At 50.6% G+C, this 23473-nt stretch overlaps 1 protein-coding gene across 1 annotated transcript in view; it reads right to left on the bottom strand.

Moving 5' to 3' along the window:
* Positions 1–8608: 8608 nt before the first annotated feature.
* The window catches only part of TDRD9 (tudor domain containing 9), an 85248-nt gene continuing 70383 nt past the window's right edge, over positions 8609–23473 (bottom strand). The window contains exons 33-36 of the mRNA XM_046007907.1: positions 21765–21903; positions 17276–17394; positions 10467–10539; positions 8609–9212 (exon numbers count right to left, since the gene is read on the bottom strand). Coding sequence (XP_045863863.1) covers positions 9111–9212; positions 10467–10539; positions 17276–17394; positions 21765–21903 — 433 coding nt within the window. The 3' untranslated portion in view covers positions 8609–9110. The remainder of the gene's footprint in view (positions 9213–10466; positions 10540–17275; positions 17395–21764; positions 21904–23473) is intronic.

Here is a 23473-nt window from a genome sequence, read left to right as displayed (position 1 = left end):
CCGCAAATCAATCAATCTGATAGAACACATTAATAAAAGAAAGAACAAGAACCATATGATACTCTCAATAGATGCTGAAAAAGCATTTGACAAAGTAAAGTATCCTTTCCTGATCAAAACTCTTCAAAGTGTAGGGATAGAGGGCACATACCTCAATATTATCAAAGCCATCTATGAAACACCCACCGCAAATATCATTCTCAATGGAGAAAAACTGAGAGCTTTTCCGCGAAGGTCAGGAACACGGCAGGAATGTCCCCTATCACCACTGTTATTCAACATGGTACTACAAGTCCTAGCCTTAGCAATCAGACAACAAAAAGAAATTAAAGGCATCCAAATCGGCAAAGAAGTCAAACTATCACTCTTTGCAGATGATATGATACTATATGTGGAAAACCCAAAAGACTCCACTCCAAAACTGCTAGAACTTGTACAGGAATTCAGTAAAGTGTCAGGATATAAAATCAATGCACAGAAATCAGTTGCATTTCTGTACACCAACAAGACAGAAGAAAGAGTAATTAAGAAAGAGTAATTAAGGAGTCAATCCCATTTACACTTACACCCAAAACCAAAACAATTAGGAATAAACCTAACCAAAGAGGCAAAGAATCTGTACTCAGAAAACTATAAAGTACTCATGAAAGAAATTGAGGAAGACATAAAGAAATGGAAAAACGTTCCATGCTCCTGGATTGGAAAAAGAAATACTGTGAAAATGTCTATGCTACCTAAAGCAATCTACACATTTAATGCAATCCCATCAAAATACCATCCATTTTTTTCAAAGAAATGGAACAAATAATCCTCAAATTTATATGGAACCAGAAAAGACCTCAAATAGCCAAGGAGTATTGAAAAAAGAAAGCCAAAGTTGGTGGCATCACAATTCCGGACTTCAAGCTCTATTACAAAGCTGTCGTCATCAAGACAGCATGGTACTGGCACAAAAACAGACACACAGATCAATGGAACAGAATAGAGAGCCCAGAAATAGACCCTCAACTCTATTGTCAACTAATCTTCGACAAAGCAGGAAAGAATGTCCAGTGGAAAAAAGACAGCCTCTTCAGTAAATGGTGCTGGGAAAACTGGACAGCCACATGCAGAAAAATGAAACCGGATCATTTCCTTATACCACACACGAAGATAGACTCAAAATAGATGAAGGACCTCAATGTGAGACAGGAATCCATCAAAATCCTTGAGGAGAACACAGGCAACAACTCTTTGACCTCAGCCACAGCAACTTCTTCCTAGGAACATTGTCAAATGCAAGGGAAGCAAGGGCAAAAATGAACTACTGGGACTTCATCAAGATCAAAAGCTTTTATATAACAAAGGAAACAGTTAAAAAACCAAAAGACAAGTGGCAGAACGGGAGAAGATATTTGCAAACGACATTATCAGATCAAGGGCTAGTATCCAAAATCCATAAACAACTTATCAAATTCAATACCCAAAGAATAATCCAATCAGGAAATAGGCAGAGGACATGAACAGACATTTCTGCAAAGAAGACATCCAGATGGCCAACAGACACATGAAAAAGTGCTCCATATCACTCGGCATCAGGGAAATACAAATCAAAACCACAATGAGATATCACCTCACACCAGTCAGAATGGCTAAAATTAACAAGTCAGGAAATGACAGATGCTGGTGAGGTTGCGGAGAAAGGGGAACCCTCCTACACTGTTGGTGGGAACGCAAGCTGTTGCAACCACTCAGGAGAACAGTATGGAAATTTCTCAAAAAGTTGAAAATAGAGCTACCCTGTGACCCAGCAATCGCACTACTGGGTATTGACCCTAAAGATACAAATGTGATCCGAAGGGGCACGTGCACCCGAATGTTCATAGCAACAATGTCCACAATAGCCAAACTACGAAAAGAACCTAGATGTCCATCCACAGATGAATGGATAAAGAAAATGTTGTATATACACAATGGAATACTATGCAGCCATCAAAAGAAATGAAATCTTGCCATTTGCAACGACGTGGATGGAACTAGAGGGTATTGTGCTTAGAGAAATGAGTCAATCGAAGAAAGACAATCATATGATCTCCCTGATATGAGGAAGTGGAGATGCAAGGTGGGGGGTTTGGGGGATAGGAGAAGAATAAATGAAACAAGATGGGATCGGGAGGGAGACAAACCATAAGAGACTCTTAATCTCACAAAACAAACTGAGGGTTGCCAGGGGGAGGGGGGAGGGAGAGGGTGGTGGGGTTATGGACACTGGGGACAGTATGTGCTATGGTGAGTGCTGTGAAGTGTGTAAGCCCGACGATTCACAGACCGGTAGTCCTGGAGCAAATAATACATTATATGTTAATAAAAAATTTTTTAAAATTAAAAAAAAAAGAGTTCAGGGAGACAACCTACAGAATGGGAGAAAATACTTACAAATCATGCCTCTGATAAGGGTTTACCTCTGGGATATATTAAAAACCCCTATAACCCAACAACAAAAAGGCAACCCAGGGGTGCCTGGGTGGCTCAGTGGGTTAAGCCTCTGCCTTCAGCTCAAGTCATGATCTCGGGGTCCTGGGATCGAGCCCCACATCGGGCTCTCTGCTCGGCGGGGGGCCTGCTTCCCCCCTCTCTCTCTGCCTGCCTCTCTGCCTACTTGTGATCTGGCTGCCAAATAAATAAATAAAATCTTTAAGAAAAAAAGGGCAACCCAATGAAAAAACACTTGAACGGACACGCCTCCAAATAAGATATGCGAGTAGCCAACAAGCCCATGAGAAGATGCTAAACATCACTGGTCACTCTGGGAGTACAGATGAAACCTTTCAAAAACTGTTTACTTACCACACGACCCAATAATTTCATTCCGAAGAATTTCCCCTAGAGGAATAAAGTGTGTGTCCTCCTAGAGATTAATACACAAAGATTCATCACTTTAGTCATAATTAACCCAAACCTGAAAACCACCCAAATGCCCACTGAAAGGTAAACGGACCCATACAACATGCAACAGGCCCTGAGCGGCCACACACGGTCTTGCACAGGGACTTCCGGAACATGCTGAGTGAAGACACCCGGACACGTGGAAGAAAGCCTGTGCGAATCCACCACGTGAAGTTCTAGAAAGGGGCAATGTCTTCCACAGCTGTGGCTCTCCACCAGAGTGGCGGTGTCTGGGGGCGCTGCTGCTGTCACACTGGAGGGGTCGTGGCAGCTGGTGGTGGAGCCAGCGGTGGGGCTGAAAAAGCACATGACAGCCTCCCGCGTGGTCACGATGAAGAGCCACCTGACCCCAAAGGGTGACAGTGAGGAAGCGGGCTCTCTAGTGACAGAAAGCGGTGCGGTGGCAGCCGTGGGCTTCAGAGGGAGTGGGGAACTACCCACAGCGGAGTAAGCATGAGGGGACGTCCGGGGGCGATGGAAACGCTGACTGAACTGAGCTAGTGTTCTCCGGGATGTGGACAACAGTGGCCGAGCTCACACTGCCCACTGAGAACGGCCACGCTGTATTGTACGCGAGTCCGACCTCTATACAGTTAGTTTTCAGAATGAAACCATCATGGCGCTAGAAGCAAGCGTGGGGGACATTTCCAGTAGACTTTTCAGAAGACAGAGAAGATCCATACACTTGACTTCATCAAAACGAAAGGCTAGATTTCACACGGGAAGAGGAAAACATAAGAAAGTCCGAAGACAGTGGGACATACTAGTAACTCGTGTCACGAAGAGCTGATTCCTCACACAAACAGTTCAGAGCAGGACCTCCAACACAAGGACACAAGCATTTCTGTGACAGGAAAAAGCATGGCTTCGGGTGTGTCAAGACGCAGGCCTCACTCGTAAGGACACACTCAACGTAAAATGACGAACCTGACAGAAGCGGTCTCTCCTGCCACCCCGAGCTGTCCAAACACTGCGACGGGGCGACCGTGGGGGACAGGAGCACCCCCGTGTCGCCGGCGGGAGTGCATGCACACCGGTACCAACGGGACAGAAGGCAGCCTGAGTGACATCTACTAACTCGGTCCTTTATTAAGTGCCCGTAACCCACAACTCCTCCCTTAGGAACACGTTACACGTTCTGTAAACCTACAAGGACACTCACGGCAACGCTGCGCACAAGGGCAAGACTAGAAACGACCCGAATGTCCACTGTGAGGCTGTAAAGTCAACGACGAGATAACAGTAAACCACACCTACACCATGGCCCACTTAAAAAGCGTGTGTGGAGATCAGGAACACAATCCACACCCAACAGCAAGCGGAAACACTGAGGGACAAAGCAGCGTCTGTGCCGAGCAAACACCCCGGAAAACCGACGGAGCCTGCATCCGTGTGTCAGAGAGACCATCTCTGGAAAGCTGGGTGAGCTTCTGGGGCCGCCACAACCAGGCCCCACTTACTGGGGCTTACAGTAACAGAAAAATGTTCTCTCCGGGTTCTAGAAGCCAGGGGCTGAAATCCAGGTGTCGGCAGGGACATGCTCCCTCCAGAGGGGCCCTTTCCAGCTCCGGCGGGGCTGCCGGCGCTCCTGGGCTCAGTTCAGTCTCGGTCTCTGTCTTCACATGGCTTCTACCTGCTGTCTCCTCTGTACCTCTCTTCTCAGGACACGCACCCCCGTCTGTAGGACCACCCCAAATCCAGGGTGGTTCCCATCTCAAGATCCTTCACCTAGCCCACCTTCAAAGTGGTTCCAGAAGACCCCACACCTTATTTCCCAAGTCAGGTCCCGTACACGGACAATTCAGGAGGTCAGGACGTGGAAGTACCTTCTGAGAGGCCACCATGCGGCCCACAGCCCTGGTGGCCGAGAACTGTCTTCTCTGGGACTTCTCGGACCTGGCCTGGGTGCACCCGCTCCCCCCTGGCCCGCGGCCCAGTCTGCAGAGCGCTGACCCTGACCCCACGCAGCAGCCAGGACTCCCTCTCAGTCAGTCAGTCAAGGCACAGTACAGTCTTGCCCGAAACCCTCGGAGAGCGGCCCCCTCACTCAGTACAAGACACAATCCACCCCGTGGCCCCAGACCTGACTTCTCGTGCGCGTTGCCCCCAAGGGCTGCTGCTCCAGCTGCAGAGCGAGGCCTCCTGGCTGGCTCCCCCAAGGACACCCCCTCCTCAGGGCCCCTTCCCCCAGATCCCAGCACGCATGTCACATCAGGCCTCCGCTTGCTGTGTCCCCATCAGAAAGGCTTTCCCTCCCTCTCCTGCACCTGCCCCTACGGCAGGCTCAGCAAACCCCAGGCCATGGGTGGACACGGCTTCTGCAGAGCACCACCGGCGGGCCCACGGCCTGCCTTCTTCATGGGCACACTGGCTCTGGTGACTTTTGCAGAGCAGAACGGAGGCAACAGTCCCCACGTGGGCCACAAAGCCTAGAGCAGCCCCTCTCCAGCCCTTGGTAGGGCCGCACACGCCTGCTGCCTCCCTCACCCGCGTCCCCGCCCGCAGCGTGGCCGTCCGGCGCCGGTCTCACCGCTGCACTGCCTGCTCCACGAGTGCAGGGGGACCGGCGTGCCCCACTCCCAGCGACCGGCCATGTCCACAGCAGCGCGGAGAGAAGCCACGGCCGAGGCTCGCTGGCGGGGTGGGGACAGGACGGCCTTTCACTCCCAATACTTCACGTCTCATTTCATACCGTACGTGTATTATTTACTAAGAACAGAAATAACTCCTTAAAAATGAGGGAAGAGATGGTCAACTACTCTTCAACAAGGCAGGAAAGAACAATCAATAGGAAAAGGACATTTGTCTCTTCAACAAATGTTGGGAAAACCGGACAGCCATGCAAAGAGTGAAACCGGACCACTTTCTTACACTACACACGAAATAAAGTCAAAATGCATTAAAAACCTAAATGTGACACAGAAAACTATCAAAACCCTGGAGGAGACCATAAAGAGACCAAAAAGCAGAAATCTCTCTGACCTCAGTCACAGCTGCTTCTGGGGAGACACGGTGCCGGAGGCAAGGGAAGCAAGGGCGAAGATGAACTCCTGGGGACTTCATCAAGATCAAAAGCTTCTGCATGGCAAAGAAAACAGTCAACAAAACTAAAAGGCAACCTATGGAATGGGAGAAGATATTTACAAAATGTCTTGTCAGATCAAGGGCTAGTATCCAAAACCTATAAAGAACTTATCAAACTCAACCCCCAAAAATAGCCTAGTTAAGAAACAGGCAAAAGACATGAACAGACGCTTTTCCAAAGAAGACCCCGACGGCCCACAGCCACATGAAAAGATGCTGACCATCACGCATCAGGGAAATGCCGATCCCAACCACGGCGAGCTATCACCTCGCACCTGTCAGAAGGCTAAAGTCAACAGCACAGGCAACGACGGATGCTGGCGAGGACGCAGAGAAAGGGGAGCCTCCTACGCTGGTGGGAGTGCAAGCTGGTGCGGCCACTCTGGAAAACAGCATGGAGCTTCCTCAGAAAGTTGAAAACAGAGCTACCCTACAAGCCAGCAATTGCACTACTGGGTATTTACCCTAAAGATACAAACGTAGTGATCCGAAGGGGCACGTGCACCCGAATGTTTATAGCAGCAATGTCCACAATAGCCAGACTATGGAAAGAACCTAGATGTCCATCAACAGATGAATGGATAAAGAAGAGGTGGTAATATATACACAATGGAATACTATGCAGCCATCAAAAGAAATGAAATCTCGCCATTTGCAATGACGTGGATGAAACTAGAGGGTATCATGCTGAGCAAAATAAGTCAGAGAAAGACAACTATCATATGATCTGATATGAAGAATTTGAGAAACAAGACAAAAGATCATAGGGGAAGGGATGGAAAAATGAAACAAGACAAAACCAGAGAGGGAGACAAACCATAAGAGACTCTTAATCTCAGGAAACAAACTGAGGGTTGCTGGAGGTGGAGAGGGGGTGGGAGGGATGGTGTGGCTGGGGGATGGACACTGGGGAGGGTGTGTGCTATGGCGAGTACTGTGAATGGTGTAAGCCTGATGACTCACAGACGTGCATCCCTGGCGAAAATAATACATTATATGCTAATTTAAAAAACGTGTGGTGCATACATATATACACATAAAACAGAGTATTACTCAACCACAAAAAGGAACTGAAGTCCCGCCATCTGCAACAACACGGAGGGATCTAGAGAGTGTTCGGCTAAATGAACCCAGTCAGAGAAAGACAAACAGCTCCGTGATCTCACTCACATGTGGGATTTAAGAAAGAAATGAGCAAAGGGGAAAAAAGAGACAAACCAGAGAGAGACAAGGCAGGGAACAACAGACTCTTAACCACAGAGAACAAACTGACGGTCGGCAGACGGGAGGCGGGGTGAAGGGGTGCACGTGAAGTGAGCGCCCACTGGCGTACGGAATTGTGGGATCGTGTACTGTGCCCCTGAATCCGGTATGACGCCGCACATTAACTAGCTGGAATTTAAATAAAAACTCTAAAAACACCACAGGACCAGAGACGCGTGCACGTGAACAGCAACTTCAACCCACGAGGGGAAGAGAGGAGATCAAGCTTTTGCAGGAGGTCGTATGTACGAGGTCGCTGTTGTGACGACGGGGACCCCGCAGTGTGGATGCGGCTGCACGGCTGAGGGCAAGCAGGGATGGGAGCGCGTAAAGCGTTCAGCCTACACCGGTTCCAGCAACAAGTCAATCACGACTACGGTGGAAATCAAGAATCCGGATTTACTTAACACAAGACTTAGCAAAATGCAGGCAATTCCAGACCAAAAAAGAGAAGAGTCAGAATGGTTTCCTTTAAGGATTAGAATCACAGAAACAAAGCAGCTGGGTTCATTTAGGGCAAGCCGCTCAGCACTGTTGAATGCCTTCCCTGCTCACCTAACTGGACCGCAAACAAGCAGGAAGCACAGGGACCCCACCCGGCTCGCCGCAGCACCCGCTGCAGACCCCGGCTGCTCGAACAGCCGATGCCATACCCCGTGTCCTTTCCCACGAGGCGCTGCTGGAAAGCCAGGCAGAGCGCGGAGCTCCCCACCAGGACCTCTTCGGCCCACAGCTCAGCAAGAACGGGGACACAAGGGAAACACGGGCAACAGCGCGAGGCGGGTCACAACGGCTCACCGTGACACGCACACAGCGCTGGCCCCCAGCGGGCCCACAAGGCCCAACAGAGTGCTGGCTGGACGCCCAGTTTACAGGAGCTCCCCAGACTGCAGGCTTCCCAGTGCTCCCACACGAGCTCCCAGTCACCACCCCCGTGGGCCCCCGGCACACGTGCTCCTTGGATTTTCTCGCGCGCTTCCAACTGCCCAGCTGGAACGAGGCAGACCGCTTTGTTCATGCCTCCACTCGCCCCTGCGCACCCCCACGGCAGCACCCCGACGCCCACGCGAGCCAGCAGGGATCTCCTCCTGTGGGCTTCATGGTCACTGCTGTTCTTAGGCAACCCTGACCCTGACCCTGACCCTGATGGGAGTTCACTCTCACAAACAGGCCCGCACCCCTCTTGGTCAGTTCTCTAAATTCTGAGGCTTTAGAATGAAATACACTGTAATCTCCTAGGACTAAAAACTGCCAGAAACAGAAACTTAGTCTAAAGCTTTTATTGCTTTAACATAAATGTACTAGTTGCCAGGTAATCAGATTTCCAGAATTTAAACTTAGAATTATAACCTAGGTAAAAATCTGAAATATACAAAACTAAAGTTAGTTTTACCCAAATTAAATATTTTCCCCCACGGAAAAAAAAATTAGAAACTGCCACTTGGTTCTGAGAACCATGCAGCTCCCCTCTGTGGTAAACTGAGGTTTGGGGGTGGCGGCCCCCCCCGTATGACCGTGACAAACAGAACACAGGAGCACGGACTGGAACCTTGCGTGCTCGGCTATCTGTGGTACCTAACACAGTTAGAGCAGAACAGAGCTCTTCTGCCGCACACAGCCTTCGTTCAGTTTTCCCCAAAATCTCCAACACAGTGACTTTCTGTTTCTAGAAAAGACTAGACTTTCCAGTCCTTCCCACCTGAACAGAAACACCACTCTCCAGCCTCCACCGATGCAGGAAGAGGAAGAAGGGTGGAGAAGACCTTGCGGACGCAGCGGGCAACGACTGTAACGTCCAGATGCCGAGAAAAGCCAGTCTCGGTGCCTGCGGGAGGAACCTAGGTGCTGAGAACAACCAGTTTGTGGAGCTGGTAGAGAAAGGTGTTCTTCCCTTGGCCGCTCTCCCGGTCAGCCTGCTCCATGACCAGCTTGGGATCAACCTGGGGACAGATAAAAGGACCAGTCAGACCCTTCTAGAAAATGGACCCCTACAGACATCAAGTAAAGTAAGTGAACGAGTGAATAAAATTAGACACAGACACGCGGCCGTGTAGGACGGGAGTCAGGAGTCTATGAGTCTCCAAGCGTATTTGCAGAATGCTGCCCTTCTCTCCAGCACTCACTACTGCACGTCTGACAACTCTCCTTTAACAATACAGTGACCTTTACTCGAAGGTCGCAAGCACACCCCTTCCTGTGTGCGCGAGAACTGCAACTTCGTTAAATATGTGTAGGTTTTCCAAATCACGTCAACCTCAAAATAAAGTTCTGCTTTCACAGAGCCCACGGGAGAGGTGGCGGGCGCCCCTGCTGTCGCCCAGACAGAGCCCTGTGACACAGGGAGCTGGCTCCAGGGTCCAGTCCTGAGCGCTCTAAGAAGGGACCCCGGTCACGTGCACACTGGAGAAGGAGAGCTTCCTCTGGGCTCAGGGCGGGAAAACAGCACCCCCAGGGGCATCGTCTCACTTCTACTGCAACTGGTTTATTTACAAAAAACACCCTTGGCTCTAGAAGTAAAGCGGGAAGCCCCTCCCTTAGGGTCCTGCCCCTTGAGTTAAATGTTACTGTTTCCAAAACTCAGCATGGAAATGTCCAGGCGCCCCAGATGGGCCCTGCCCTCCTTCCCCACTGCTCTGGACTGACCTGCGCCCCGAATCCATAGGCTGAAGCTCTCATCACCGCTGCAATGGTGTCTGGAGACGGGGCCTTTGGGAGGCGAGTGGGGTTACATGAGGTCACAAGGGGGAGGCCCCCACGACGGGCTTAGAGCCCTTCTCAGAAAAGCCATGAGGGAGAGATCCCCTCTGTCCACCACATGAGGACACAGCACGAGGGCGCGTGTCTCCGAGCTGGGAAGGGGGCTCTCTCGCCAGATCCAGGCCCGGCTGTGCCGGAAGGAGAAGACAGCCATCCGCAGGCGAAGTGCACTGAGAGCCCGAGCAGCCCGGGGCAGCACCGACGTGCCCGGACAGCTCACCTGGACGCTCCCGCTGCTTCCACCAAAGTGGCAGGACTGTCGGCCCGGGGCTCACAGAGAGCACAGCGTCCGGACACAGCCACCCCATGAACCAAAGAGCCGTCCACTCTGCCTGTCCCTCTCTATTCCTTCAGGACTTGCCACAACCCCGGCTCTGCACCTGCCCAGCCCATCACTCCCAGGGCAGGCTGTCCCCGTGGCGCTATTTCTCACTCACCTGATTCCACTCATAGGGCTTGTCATGCCACTTAGGGACAACTCTCTGTCTTGGCTTCAACTGACAGAACAAACTAAAATTATTAAAAAAATAAAAAAAATTAAATCATCTTCATTATACGTCAGTAACTGAAAACACTATTATTTAAAAGAATTTATTTATTTTTGTAAAAGAGAGAGAGCAAGTGGGCGCACGAACAGGGGAAGCATCAGGCAGAGGGAGAGGGAGAAGCAGGCTCCCCGCTGAGCAGGGAGCCCGACGTGGGGTTCGATCCCAGGACCCTGAGATCATGACCTGATTTAACTGCAGTACGTTTTTAAAAGGTCAAGATGTATGTCGTTATGACCAGAGAACATTTTAACCCACTGTCCACTGAAAACGAGAAGAGCGGAGCGCAGGAGATGCAGGAGACCAGCCCACGTCCCCCGACGCCTCCGCAGTGAGCAGCGCTGCCCCGTCCCACACACGGCTGCCTGAGGGGACCTCGGTGTGTCACGCCTTCTACTCCTAGACACCCGTGTCAGGTGGGAATGCCATGAAAGGCACAGAGAGGTAGAGCCTTCCAGCAATGACAGAACAAGAAGTCTGGAAATCTCACACCCCCAAACAACTGTAAAATTTGACAAAATTGTCCAAAAACCCACAAACCCCCAAACATTTGAAATTCACCAGAAACAAGTAAGTTGAGAAGCATTCGTTCACAGAGCACTCCCGAATGCAGGTAAGAACAACGGCGTCCGGGCTGCAGCTCCTGCCGGGGGCCTAGCTCCTCCCCCCCACCAGCGCCGCCTCGGACCCCAGCGCGGCCCGGCCAGACCAGCCGCGGAAGCCGGCGCCCTCACTGTCAGATTGAGCTCACTTGATCAGGTGCCGAGAGAGAAACGCTCCTGCCTGGCAGCACCAGCAGCACCAGTAAACCTGGTCAGAAAGAAAAGGGAAAGCCCACAGCCCTGCCAGCCTGAGGTCACGGTCCTGCTTGGGCGCAGAGCAGACCGATGGACAATCTCAAAGCCCGAGATGGAGGTTTGAGAATGAGAGTACCAGAGGCCCACACGGGCCCCCCACACATCCCCTGGGCAGCTAGAAGGCCACATACATGCAGACAAGACTCAGACGGCCCTGAGCCAGCCACACAGCCCAGGATGACCAGGTGGTGGGGGGTGCGCACAGGAGAGTCCCGGGGGTTGGGGGGAGTAAAAACTGGCAAGAGTCCAAAGTTGTCTGAACTGTGGCTGCATTCCCCAAACCACATATGAATCTCCTGGCAGAGGGCAGGAGCTTCAAGGCTCAGGGACTCAAGCGCGATGTCTGACTATTCACCAGCTGAGCACTACGCAATGCACGCCCAGGGACAAGTCCTTAAAGCCCGGCTGAAAACAGAAACGGGAATTGAAACAAAACAGAACACAGGCATCAGTGGCCTCACAACACGGCGGGAAGCCTGCCCTGCTAGAACCCCGTATGGGGCTCAGTCCCTACACTACTATGCAACATTCCAGAAACAGAAGATATGAGCAGACGCTCCTCCGGAGAAGACATCCAAACGGCCAACAGACACACGGATAAGTGCTCAGCGTGTCTCGGCATCAGGGAAACACACATCAGAACCACAGCGAGATCCCACCTCACAGCAGCCAGAATGGCAAAGTTAACAACTCGGGAAGCGACCGGTGTCGGCGAGGGTGCGAGGAACGGGGACCCTCGTGCACTGCTGGTGCGAGCTGGAGCAGCCGCTGGAGCACAGCACGGACGATCGTCAGGAAGTTGAAACCAGAGCCACCCCACGGCCCAGCAATCGCACCACCGGGTACTTACTCAAAGAACACAACACAGTGATCGGAAGGGGCACGTGCGCCCCAGTCTTTATAGCAGCAACGTCCACAACAGCCAAACTGTGGAAGGAAAGAGCCGGAATGTCCGTTGACAGGTGAATGGATAAAGACGCTGTGGTTTGTATATACAAGGGAACTTCAGTCGTCGGAAAGAATGAATACGTAGCAGTTACATCGACGTGGACGGAAGCAGAGGGTAATATGCTGAGCAAAATAAGTCAATCAGAGAAAGACAACTACCATATGGTCTCACTCATATATGGAATATAAGAACCAAAACATATAACAAAGGGGAAGGGAAAGAAAAATAAAATGAAATCTGAGAGGGAGGCAAACCATAAAGGACACTGAACTCTAGGCTGCTGGAGGGGAGGGGATTGGGATGGGGCAGCTGAGTGGTGGGCATTAAGGAGCGTGCTTCATGGAACCAGTGCTGGGTGTTACAAGACTGACGAAACACTAAATTCTACCCCGGAAACTAAAAAAAAAATTTAAAAAGTAAAAAAATAAAATGGCCACTTTCCAGCAAAAAACTGAGACAGTTTGCAAGAAATAGAAATGTATGACCCACACCCAGGAGAGAAAAGCAGCCAAAATCAGCTGAGCAGGCCTGAATGTGGGTTTAGCACACGAGACTACAGAGCCGCCATCGTGAGCACACACGAAGAATTCAGGTGAACCACTTCTAAATACAGGAAAATATGACGACGAATCAATGATAACCGCATTAAGAATTAAAAACTACACAAAAGAAAAACCTGGAAGAGAAATTCTAGAACTGAAAAGTACAGTGACTGAAACGGAAACGCCCTTACAGCGCACCACACAGGCAGGCCCGGCATGGCAGAGTCCGGCGGCAGCGCCTGTAATACAGACAGAAATCAGTCTGGGGGTGCCTGGGTGGCTCCGTCGCTGCGCGGCCAAGTGTTAAGATTTTGGATCAGATCATGGTCTCAGGGTGGTGGGAAGGAGCCCCAGGTCGGGAAGCCCCACTCGGCAGGGGGTCTGCTTGAGACTCTCCCTCCCCTCCACGCGTGCACGCGCACACCCGTACTCTCTCTAAAAGTAAACCTTCGGAAAAAGAAAAGGAATACAAAAGAAGATTCTCAACAACTTTATGTAAATAAACTAGTCAATCAAATGAACAAATCCCTAAAAGACACAAACTACCAAAACTGACTTAAAAAGAAACAGAAAATCTGAATAGACCTAAACACAAGAAATTCATTTACTAACTGAAAATTTTCCCCGCAAAGCAAAGTCCCGGCTCAGATCGCTTCCCTGGAAAATCCCGTCAAATGTTTAAGGAAGAAATAATACCAGTTGTACTCAACCTCGCAGAAAGAGCAGCAGGGAACCATTCCTCACACACTCCTGGAAGCCAGTGTTACCCTGATACCAAACCAAAGACATCACAAGACAACGACAAACCAACCACCCTCATGAGCACAGAAGGAAAAATCCTTCAACAAAAATGCACTGCAAACCGTCTACAAGTCTCTAAGAAGAGATCTGCACACCATGTGGGATTCAAAACAGAAACGTAAGGCTAGTGTGAACACCCAAAAAGCAAATAATAAAATACACCATATAAACTGGATAAAAGGAAAGAAAACAAACATGATGACCTCAAGGACAGAAAAAATATCTGGCAAAATCCAACGTCCCTTCTGACAAAAGCTCTCAGCACGCCACGGACAGGGGGGACGTGCGCAGCCAGGCAAGCTGCCTCCGTGCAGAAGCCGCAGCCAACCCCCTCCTAGCGGGCGGCCGAGACCCACACAAGATTCCGCTGCGCTGTCTCCACGCCCAGCGCACTGCGAGCTCCAGCCGGTACGGAGCAGGAGAGAAGTGAGGAGCACACAGGTCGGTGAGGAAGGAGAAAACCTGCCTCACTCACAGATACAATCCCGTGCATGAGAGAGAGATGGCAGAGAATCTACAGAAACTACCCGTACTGATAAACCAGCTTAGCAAGGTCACAGGATACAGATCAGGACGTGAAAATCAATTCCTCATTTCTAGCAACGAACAAGCCAAAAATAAAATACTTTCATTCACAGTAGCATCCAAAAGACTAAAACACTTAGAAATAATTTAGCAACAGTACAAGACCTGCACGTTGAAAACATAAAAACATAAAAACAAGAAGGGAACTACCAAGCATGCCCTCTTCGTGGAGCACACAAGTCAGTACGGCTAAGCTGCTAATTCTCACCAAACTGGCGGCGGCTCCAGCAAAATCCCGACCACAGTTTCAGCAGGCCGGCCGCAGACGACAAGCGGGTCCTAAAACGGATGTGGAGGCCCGGCCGGCTCAGCAGTGGGACGCAGAGCTCTTAGTCTTGGGGTTGTTGAGCTTGAGTGCCACGTGTGATACAGGGATTACATAAAAATTTAAAAAATAAAGAAATAAAATGTACGTGGAAAGGATCTAGAATAGTATGCATAATTGTGAAAAAACAAGAACAAAACAGGAAGATTAATATTGACCAACTCCAAGACTTGCCATAAAGCTATAGCGATCCGGTCAGTACAGTGTTGGCATAAGACAGACGTAAACTGGGACGCCTGTGGGGCTCAGTGGGTTCTGCCTCTCTCTCTGCCCACTTGTGATCTCTATCAAATAATCTTTTTTTTTTAATTTTATTATTTTTTTTATTTGTTTATTTTCAGCATAACAGTGTTCATTGTTTTTGTACCACACCCAGTGCTCCATGCAGTACGTGCCCTCCCTATTACCCACCACCTGGTTCCTCAACCTCCCACCCCCCCCCCACCGCCCCTTCCAAACCCTCTGGTTGTTCTTCAGAGTCCATAGTCTCTCATGGTTCATCTCCCCTTCCAGTTTCCCTCAACTCCCTCTCCTCTCCATCTCCCCATGTCCTCTGTGTTCTTTGTTATGCTCCACAAATAAGTGAGACCATATGATACTTGTCTCTCTCTGCTTGACTTATTTCGCTCAGTCAAATAAATAATCTTTTTTTAAAAAGACAGACATAAACAGAACAAAATAGAAAGTCGAGAAATAAACCTCTAAAACATTTGTGGCCGCAGGTGCCAAAGCAGGTCAGCGGGGGGAGAGTGGGGCTTCCCAGCCGATGGGCTTGTAACGAGTTCGTCTGTGACAAAATGAACTTAGATTTTCACATCTACACCACACAAGTGAAATCTCAAAACAGACCGAAACCTAAATACACCAAGCAAATGTGAGAGAGGAAAAAAGAGCAGAAACTTCTATGACCTCGGGCTTCGCATAGTTTTTTCAGATGTGACACCAAATGCTTAATCCGTTTTTTAAAGAGGACAAAGCAGATGCCATCCAAACTAAACACCGTGCTCTTCGGGGACACCAGTAAGACAACGGAGGCGAACAACCGGGACAAGCTCCACCAACAGCACATCCGCAGAGAAGCTTCCAGCCAGAACGCACGCTTCCACAACTCAATAATGAGACAACTCGCTTAAAAACAGGTAAGAGATTAAAACAAGTATTTCACCCAAAAATACATCACCAGTTAATAGAAAAAGACGCTCTCTATCATCAGTCACTAAGGACACGCAAACTAAAACTACAGTGAGCACCACGCCTTCGGCAGCCGGTTGGCAAGTACGTGGACGACGGCGCGTGCCGGCAGGACGTGGTGACTCGGGAGGCGCCACAGACTGCTGGCGGGGACGGGACAGGCAGACACGAGGACAACGGTCTGACTGTTCCTTAAGGAATTAACATGGACTCATCATACGACCTTCCAGGGTTACTCCCGGATCTCTACCCCAAAGAGCTGAAAATCCGTGTTCACCCAGAGACCACGGCACGGCCCGCAGGAGTGCCATTCAGCACAGCCAGTACCGGCAACACCCACACGCCTCACCCACCGGCGAGTAACAGAACGCGGTGCACATGCAGACAGTGGGTGTCTCCCCGTAACGGAACAGAACGTGCTACCGCACAGAGGAGCCACGAACAGTCTATGCTAAGTGAGAGAAGCCAGATTAAACCACCATGATGCCATTTACAGGATTTCAGGGAAGGCAAATCCAGAGACCCAGCGCACAGCCACAGTCACCAGCGGCGGGAATGGGCAGGTGCCTCCAACTTGGCAGGAATAACTTCGGTTTTTTTTAAAACAGCCTTATTGGGGCGCCTGGGTGGCTCAGTGGGTTAAGCATCTGCCTTTAGCTCAGGTCATGATCCCTAGGGTCCCGGGATCGAGTCCCACATCGGGCTTCCTGCTCGACGGGTGCGGGGTGGGGCTGCATCCCCCTCTGCCTCTGCTTCTCCCCCTGCTCACGCAATCTAGTAAATCTTTAAAAAACAGCTTTGTTGAGATATCATCTATTGCTATCAAACTCACCAACTTTAAGTTCACGACTCAAGAGTTTCAGTAAACATATGCTGTGCAACCATCACAATTTAGTTTCAAAATACCTGCGTGAACTCGGGAGGCGGATGAGATGTGAGACGGAGTGGCGGTCAGGGTTAGCACAGCTCTACAAACGTACTTACTACCGTCACTGAACTGTGATGCGACACCCCCTGCCGAAGGCCTAACGCGTCAGGACGTGGTCACTCCTGCTGACAGGGGTTGTAAGGAGCGGAGGAGAGCACCGGCCGCTGGTCCCAGCTCGCCCGAGGCAGGCTCCGGCGCTGCCGGGACTCAGGCTGGGCCGGGCCTGGGGAGTCTGACCCACTGGGGACATTCCACACCTTCCCACCGACATTCTGGGTGGATTTCTTTCAGTTTTATAAGGACGTTTCATGTCTTCCAGCATTGTTTCTGACCTGGGTGCCCATGCCTCAGGCAACTACCCTGAGATGGCCTGAGCACGTGCAGGTATCAAACTTCAGGGCAAAGTCCACAGAAAAATATTTGCATGTACAGAACTGAAGGGAGAAAACTGTAGTCAGCCTTTCTCACAATTGCTAAGGCAGCTTTGGATATTTAACACCTTTATAGAAAGGGTACAACTTACCCTAGAAGTTTCTGACGAGCATTATCCTGTAACTGTGCAATTCTTTCTGGCCCAAGAAACTTCGACCCATTTGGCCCATCACATACCAGCTTGTTGACAGCAGCCCTGAGAATATTAATCTGTAAATAAACGGCAGCACAAATATTCATATGGTTCTACGGTAACTGAATTTCATTCTACATTTAAGTAATTCATAAGCATTCAAAGCTGTTCATACTTGTTCCTTAAAGATTTTATTTATTGAGAGACAGCGTGTGTGCGCACCTGAACGAGAGTGAGCAGGGGGAGGTGCAGAGGGAGAGGGAGACCAAGAATCTCAGGCAGACTCAGAGCCCAGCATGGGGCTGGATCGCAGGACCCCAAGATCGTGACCTGAGCCAAAATCAAGTGAGATGCTCAACCAACTGGGCCACCCAGATGCCCCCAGTGTTCACATTCTTATGACTATCATCGATACGGTTTCTGGAGCAAATTATTAAAACACAAATGAAAGGGGTGCCTGGGAGGCTCAGTGGGTTGAGGCCTCTGCCTTCGGCTCGGGTCATGGTCCCGGGGTCCTGGGCCCCGCGTCGGGCTCTCTGCTCAGCAGGGATCCTCCTTCCTCCTCTCTCTCTGCCTGCCTCTCTGCCTACTTGTGATCTCTGTCAAATAAATAAATAAAATCTTTAAAAAATAATAAATAAAATAAAATAAAACACAAATAACATCAATAACCACTCCCCTAATCTGAAAACAGTAGTAACCGAACAAAGAAATAAAAATCAGCAAGAAAGGTTCAGAGTTTTCAGTCTACTCACCCTTGTTAAACTCGTGGGGTCACACAGTTCAAAACCTACCTGTATCATACGTACTCCTCTAGCTTCGCAACATTTCTGCTGAAGCCCCGGGAGTATCTCACCCCAGAGGTGTGACAAGTCATGTTTTGTGACAGTCTCTGTCACAGTTCCGGAAGAAAACTCTCCATCCTAACCCGAGATCTGCAGTGTAGCTGCAAAGACGAGCCGGACAACGAAGCTGGCCCCGCCCAGCCACACCCCCCAACACAAGCGTCTCGCTGAGAAGCCCAGGCTCCATGTGGACAGCCTGGCTTCCCGGCACGTCCCTGCTCCACTCCAGGCTGACCCAGGGCACCGCCCTGTACCTGCGCCATGACTCCCCAGGGCCTCTGATCGAGAGCACTCTCTCAGCCTTCCTTGTTTTTCAGACCTTGACGGTTCTCTAAGGAGTTGTGGGCAGGTCTTTCATGGGATGTCCCCAGTTTGGGTTTGTGCAACACTTTTCCACGGTTAGACTGAGGTGATGGGTTTTGGGGAGCAGCCCCCAGAGGTGAGGTACTTTCCCTCACCATGGTGGGTGCCACCACCATGACAGAGGACTGTGACGAAGGCCTTGAGCACCCCGCTGAGGTGGTGCCCACCGGACCCTCCCCCTTCAAGGCCCCTCCTCTTCTGCTAGGAAGCACGTCGGTGAGTCCAGTCCACCCTCCAGGTGGCATCGTGGGCAGATAAAGCTCTGCTTCCCGGAGCCGTGTCCACAGGCATGTCTCTTCGTTTGTTTATTGAGTCATTTCTATCCTTGTGGACGTGCAGACGACCAACAATCACCTGACACCGAGTTACGGTCTGATACGACAGCAGACGGTCCCGGCTCTGACCAGCACGAGCTCTCAGTCGGACCCACGTCCCTCTGACGTGCCCCGTCCTTTAGTTTTCTGGGAGCTCCAAGGCTCCTTCTCTGTTCTCCCTGCTCCAACCCTAGAGAAAGCCATTTTTCCAAGGAGCCCTGGTTCCTGTCACTGGTAAATCCTATCAGAAACACAGTCTGGGTATCAGGTCTGCTCAAGGCAAACGGGGTCACAGCTCCGAGGCCCTCACACAGCTTGGTGACAGATGTCTGCATGTGAAGCCATCATGTACATACATGATACGCATCTGTGCATGTATAAGTTAAACAGGAATTCACACTGATGACTGCCAGGCTCATGCCGTGCCCGAGGTCCACTCCAGCCCTCCTGTCCTGTCTGCAGCTGCTCCCGGGCCTGGCTCCCTCGTGCAGGCCCTGGCTGGTTCAGCCCCAGCACCACGGACAGCAGCTGCAGCGTGGAGGAGCTGGACCATGGCGGGGACAGAGTTTACGCAGCTGCTTTCTGGCGGCAGCTGTACAATTTCCAAAGCTCTTTTCCTCCTCAGTGCAATGGCGCAACGTCTGTGTGTCTGTCTCCATCGGGTACCTTAGTGCCCCTCCTGCATGGGGACCGGTCTGTGGGTTGACCAGCACGTGGGGTCGTGTATCCAGCACCCGAGCAACCCACAGAGCAGCCCCTTCTGCAAGAAGCACCAGTCTGCTCGCTGTCCTACAGCCCAGCCGTCCCCAGAGTGTGTCATGTGAATGGGACCATACAGCATGTGGCCTCCGAGTCCTGGCTTCTCTCCCACGGAGGCGGGCATTTAAGACTTCCTCGAATCACTGCTCCTGCTTTTGTGCTGCCTTGCGTGGCCATCGCACGTGGTCTCTAAGCATCCCCCTTTGAGAGACATCTCAATGGCTCCGTCTCCAGCAAGTACGAATTCAGAGTGAAGCCACCCACCTGGGTGGCTCAGTGGATTAAGCCGCTGCCTTCGGCTCAGGTCATGATCTCGGGGGCCTGGGGTCAAGCCCCGCATCGGGCTCTCTGCTCCGCAGGGAGCCTGCTTCCTCCTCTCTCTCTGCCTGCCTCTCTGCCTACTTGTGATCTCTCTCTGTCAAATAAATAAATAAAATCTTTAAAAAAAAAAAAGTGAAGCCACCAACATTCACCTGTAGACGTCATGTGGATGTAACTGTTCCGATCTCTTGGATAAACCCTCGGAGGTGGGACTCTTGGACCTCATGGTAGATGCATTCAACTTCTACAAATCTCGTCTTCCAAAACAGGAGCTGCGCTCTGCCTACCCCCAGCACCGGGCAGAGTCCCCACTGCCCCACATGCTCGCCAGCTGCCGTTACTGTTGGGTTCCAGATGGAAGCTGCTGGGACAGGCACACAGAGGAATGTCTTCGTGGTCTTGATTTGCATTTCCTAATCAACAGGACGTTGTTCCTGTTGCTGTTCCTGTTCCATGCTCATTGCTGTCCAGAGTTTCATTTAGTTACTTTTCTTAATGACCAGGTCTTCAGACTTCCTTACATATTACGGACAAAAGTCCTTTATCACATAAATGACCGGCAAGTGTTTTCTCCTGTGAGCAGCCCATCCTTCCATCCTCTTAGCAGGTTCTTGGGCAGAGCGAAACTTTTCATTCTGACCGAGTCTGACTTCCCGGTTTTTTCTCTAACGGACTGCGCTTCTGGTACTGCTTCCACACTCACCGCCAAACCCAAGACCACACGCGTCTTCTCCTGTATTCCCTTCCTGAAGTTCTCTCGTTCTACATTTTACAGTAACATTTTACATTTACATCTTTAAGCCCAAAGTACCAGTAAGTGAAAGAGCTGAGTCAGGGACACAGAAGCCGCCCAGCGCTAGGAGCCGTGGCCTCTGGGAGACAGGCCGGCGTGGCCGCCCTCAGCTCCGCCTTTTCCCCACGCCCTTGGACGCGGCGATGCCCACCACACCTACTTTGTGCAACTCCTGAGAACAAGGAGGGGCCAGGCGCTCGGCAGCAGCGCTGCTCAGACTATGTGAGCGGAGGGCCAGCTTTATTTCTCACTTTGTAACATGCAATAAAGCTGAATCACCACGACAATGAAATACAAGAATAAAAGCATATGAAATACCAGCCCAAATTTTTCATTATTAGATTCAAAAGCCATAAAATTACTTTGTCAAGCTGCTTCCTAATTTGCTGAGTGCTTAACCCTCTAACTGCCCTGGGTCTTCCACTCACCAGGCCCCCCACGCCCGTGAGCAGGGGGAAGCCGGGCCAGACTTCGCTTCCCCTCTCCGACCCCGACCCAGCAAGGATGTGCAGCTGGGCTGGACTGGGCAGGAGACCCGGACAGAGAGTCGCAGCACTGCTACCGTCCGGGGGTTACTTCCACTGCCCAGAAAAGCTTGCTGTGCCGGGAGAGCCCACGGGAGAAATTCTGAGAGCACCAATCATGGTCAGAGACCGAAGGGAAAAGTGAAACAGGCAGGTGAAGAGAGAGCAAGGCCCTCCAGGACCAGAGGCACAGGTCTGTAGCAGAGCACCATGTCCGACGCCGCACTCACTGTTAAACGGCTGTGCTGGGGCGCCTGGGTGGCTCAGTGGGTTGAGCCTCTGTCTTTGGCTCAGGTCATGATCTCAGGGTCCTGGGATCAAGCCCCGCATCGGGATCTCTGCTCAGCAGGGAGCCTGCTTCCTCCTCTCTCTCTGCCTGCCTCTCTGCCTACTTCTGCCTACATGGGATTTCTCTGTCAAATAAATAGATAAATAATCTTTTCAAAATAAGTAAATAAATAAATGCCTGTGCAAACCAACCAGGGGAGAGACAAGGCTGCTCCAGCGTGACAGACGCTCCCATCTTACCTCCACGATGTCCTCCACGCTGAGCTGCACGTCGAAGGCTAGCTCGATGTCATGCTCTGGCAGGATAGGGGCCCCCGTAGTCGGGTTCCACCCCAAACCACAGAGGACTCCAGTATAGCATTTTCCTTCCCGATCGACCCTAAATGAGAAGTTTTTACAAAGAGTTACTACTTCAAAGTGATTAAACCACTGCTTTAGTATCACAGGCACCAGCCAATACGATCACCCTGAGTTGGGCTAACCCCAGTCCGGCAACTGATTTCATCTCTGCATTTTCTCTTCCAGTTTTCATAGTGCAAATAATAGAGTGTATGCGGTTATAAGGACAGTAAATATGTTTACTGATCCATCATTTACATTTCTACATTTCTCTCTACGCCAGATAACAAAGTATATTTTATTGCATCAGTTATTTTCCCTACCTTCAAATTCTTCCCATGAGTTAAATTCTTACTACGGACGTTTCTGCAGAAAGGGTGATACACATATATTTCTGGCTGGGAAAGAAGTCTAGCACTTAGTAAAAGCTCCCAAGATGTTTGTCCCCCCTTCTTACCCTGGAGCAACCATAGCCGAAGCCTGCCCGCTCCTCTCCAGCACCATGTCCTGTCACTTCCACGTTCAAAGTTTCCCTCCATCTCATGATCCTCTCCATCTCGGCTGCGGGCCACGTCTCACCGGCACCCAAGCGGCCACGTTCGGACCCATCTTCCCAACACCTACTCCTGCCCCTTCGAGTCTGGCTCCCACACAGCAAAGAGTGTTAGTTTTCAGAACAACTCCAGTCATCATCCTACCCCTTGCTTAAGGGCTTCTGGTGGTTTCCTGTGGCATTCTAAGCAAAACCTGAGCTACTCTGAGCCACAGAGCGTCCAGTCTCTGCTTTGCTCCCCCATGTCATCTCAAATCACATTCTCCGCCCCCCGTAGCCCTGCGCCAGGCTCCAGCCCCTCTGGCTTCCCTACAGGTCAGTTAGGCTCCTCCAGGGGGGAACCCTTCTTCCCTCTGCCATGCCCCCAGAGCCCTCTGTCCCCAGGCTCCTTCTCCTGTCCCAGGCGTTAGTTTAAATGCCAACACCACAGCCCAGAACAGGATCAACAAGTAATTATAAAATGAGCAAACAGATATTAACACTTAATACCCTTTTTAAAAAAGATTTTATTCATTTATTTGACAGACACAGATCACAAGCAGGCAGAGCGGCAGGCAGAGAGAGAGGGGGAAGCAGGCTCCCCGTCGAGGAGAGAGCCCGATGCGGGACTCGATCCCAGGACCGTGGGACCATGACCTGAGCTGAAGGCAGCAGCTTAACCCACGGAGCCCCCCAGGTGTCCGTCACTTAACACCTTCTAAAATATTCTGCTAACTTTGACTCTTAATTCAGACTTTTCCCCATAATCTAGATCAATAAAGTTTTGATGAAAATAATCCAGGCAAACATAGAGCTTTCTTCTTAGCCCTAAAGACACACATCCACAAACACACAGACTCTTTTTTCACTTTCATGAAAGCGAAAGAGAATCCCACGTTAAGTACAAAGATGAGCTCCAGAAAGAGCACCTTGCAAACAGCCACCAAAGTGTCTCTCTGAAGAGTGCGCTCCCCCCGTTATCTTTAACACAACATCACTTACTCTTCTTTCCATTTCTAGAAAATCCTTCCAGAAAAGAAGCAATAGCCCCGGGTCACCGACGGTAAGACTAACGGCT

This window comes from Meles meles, chromosome 6 (genome assembly GCF_922984935.1).
Source record: "Meles meles chromosome 6, mMelMel3.1 paternal haplotype, whole genome shotgun sequence".
Classification (NCBI taxonomy): Eukaryota; Metazoa; Chordata; class Mammalia; order Carnivora; family Mustelidae; genus Meles; species Meles meles.
This window is presented reverse-complemented; position numbering and strand designations above follow the sequence as displayed.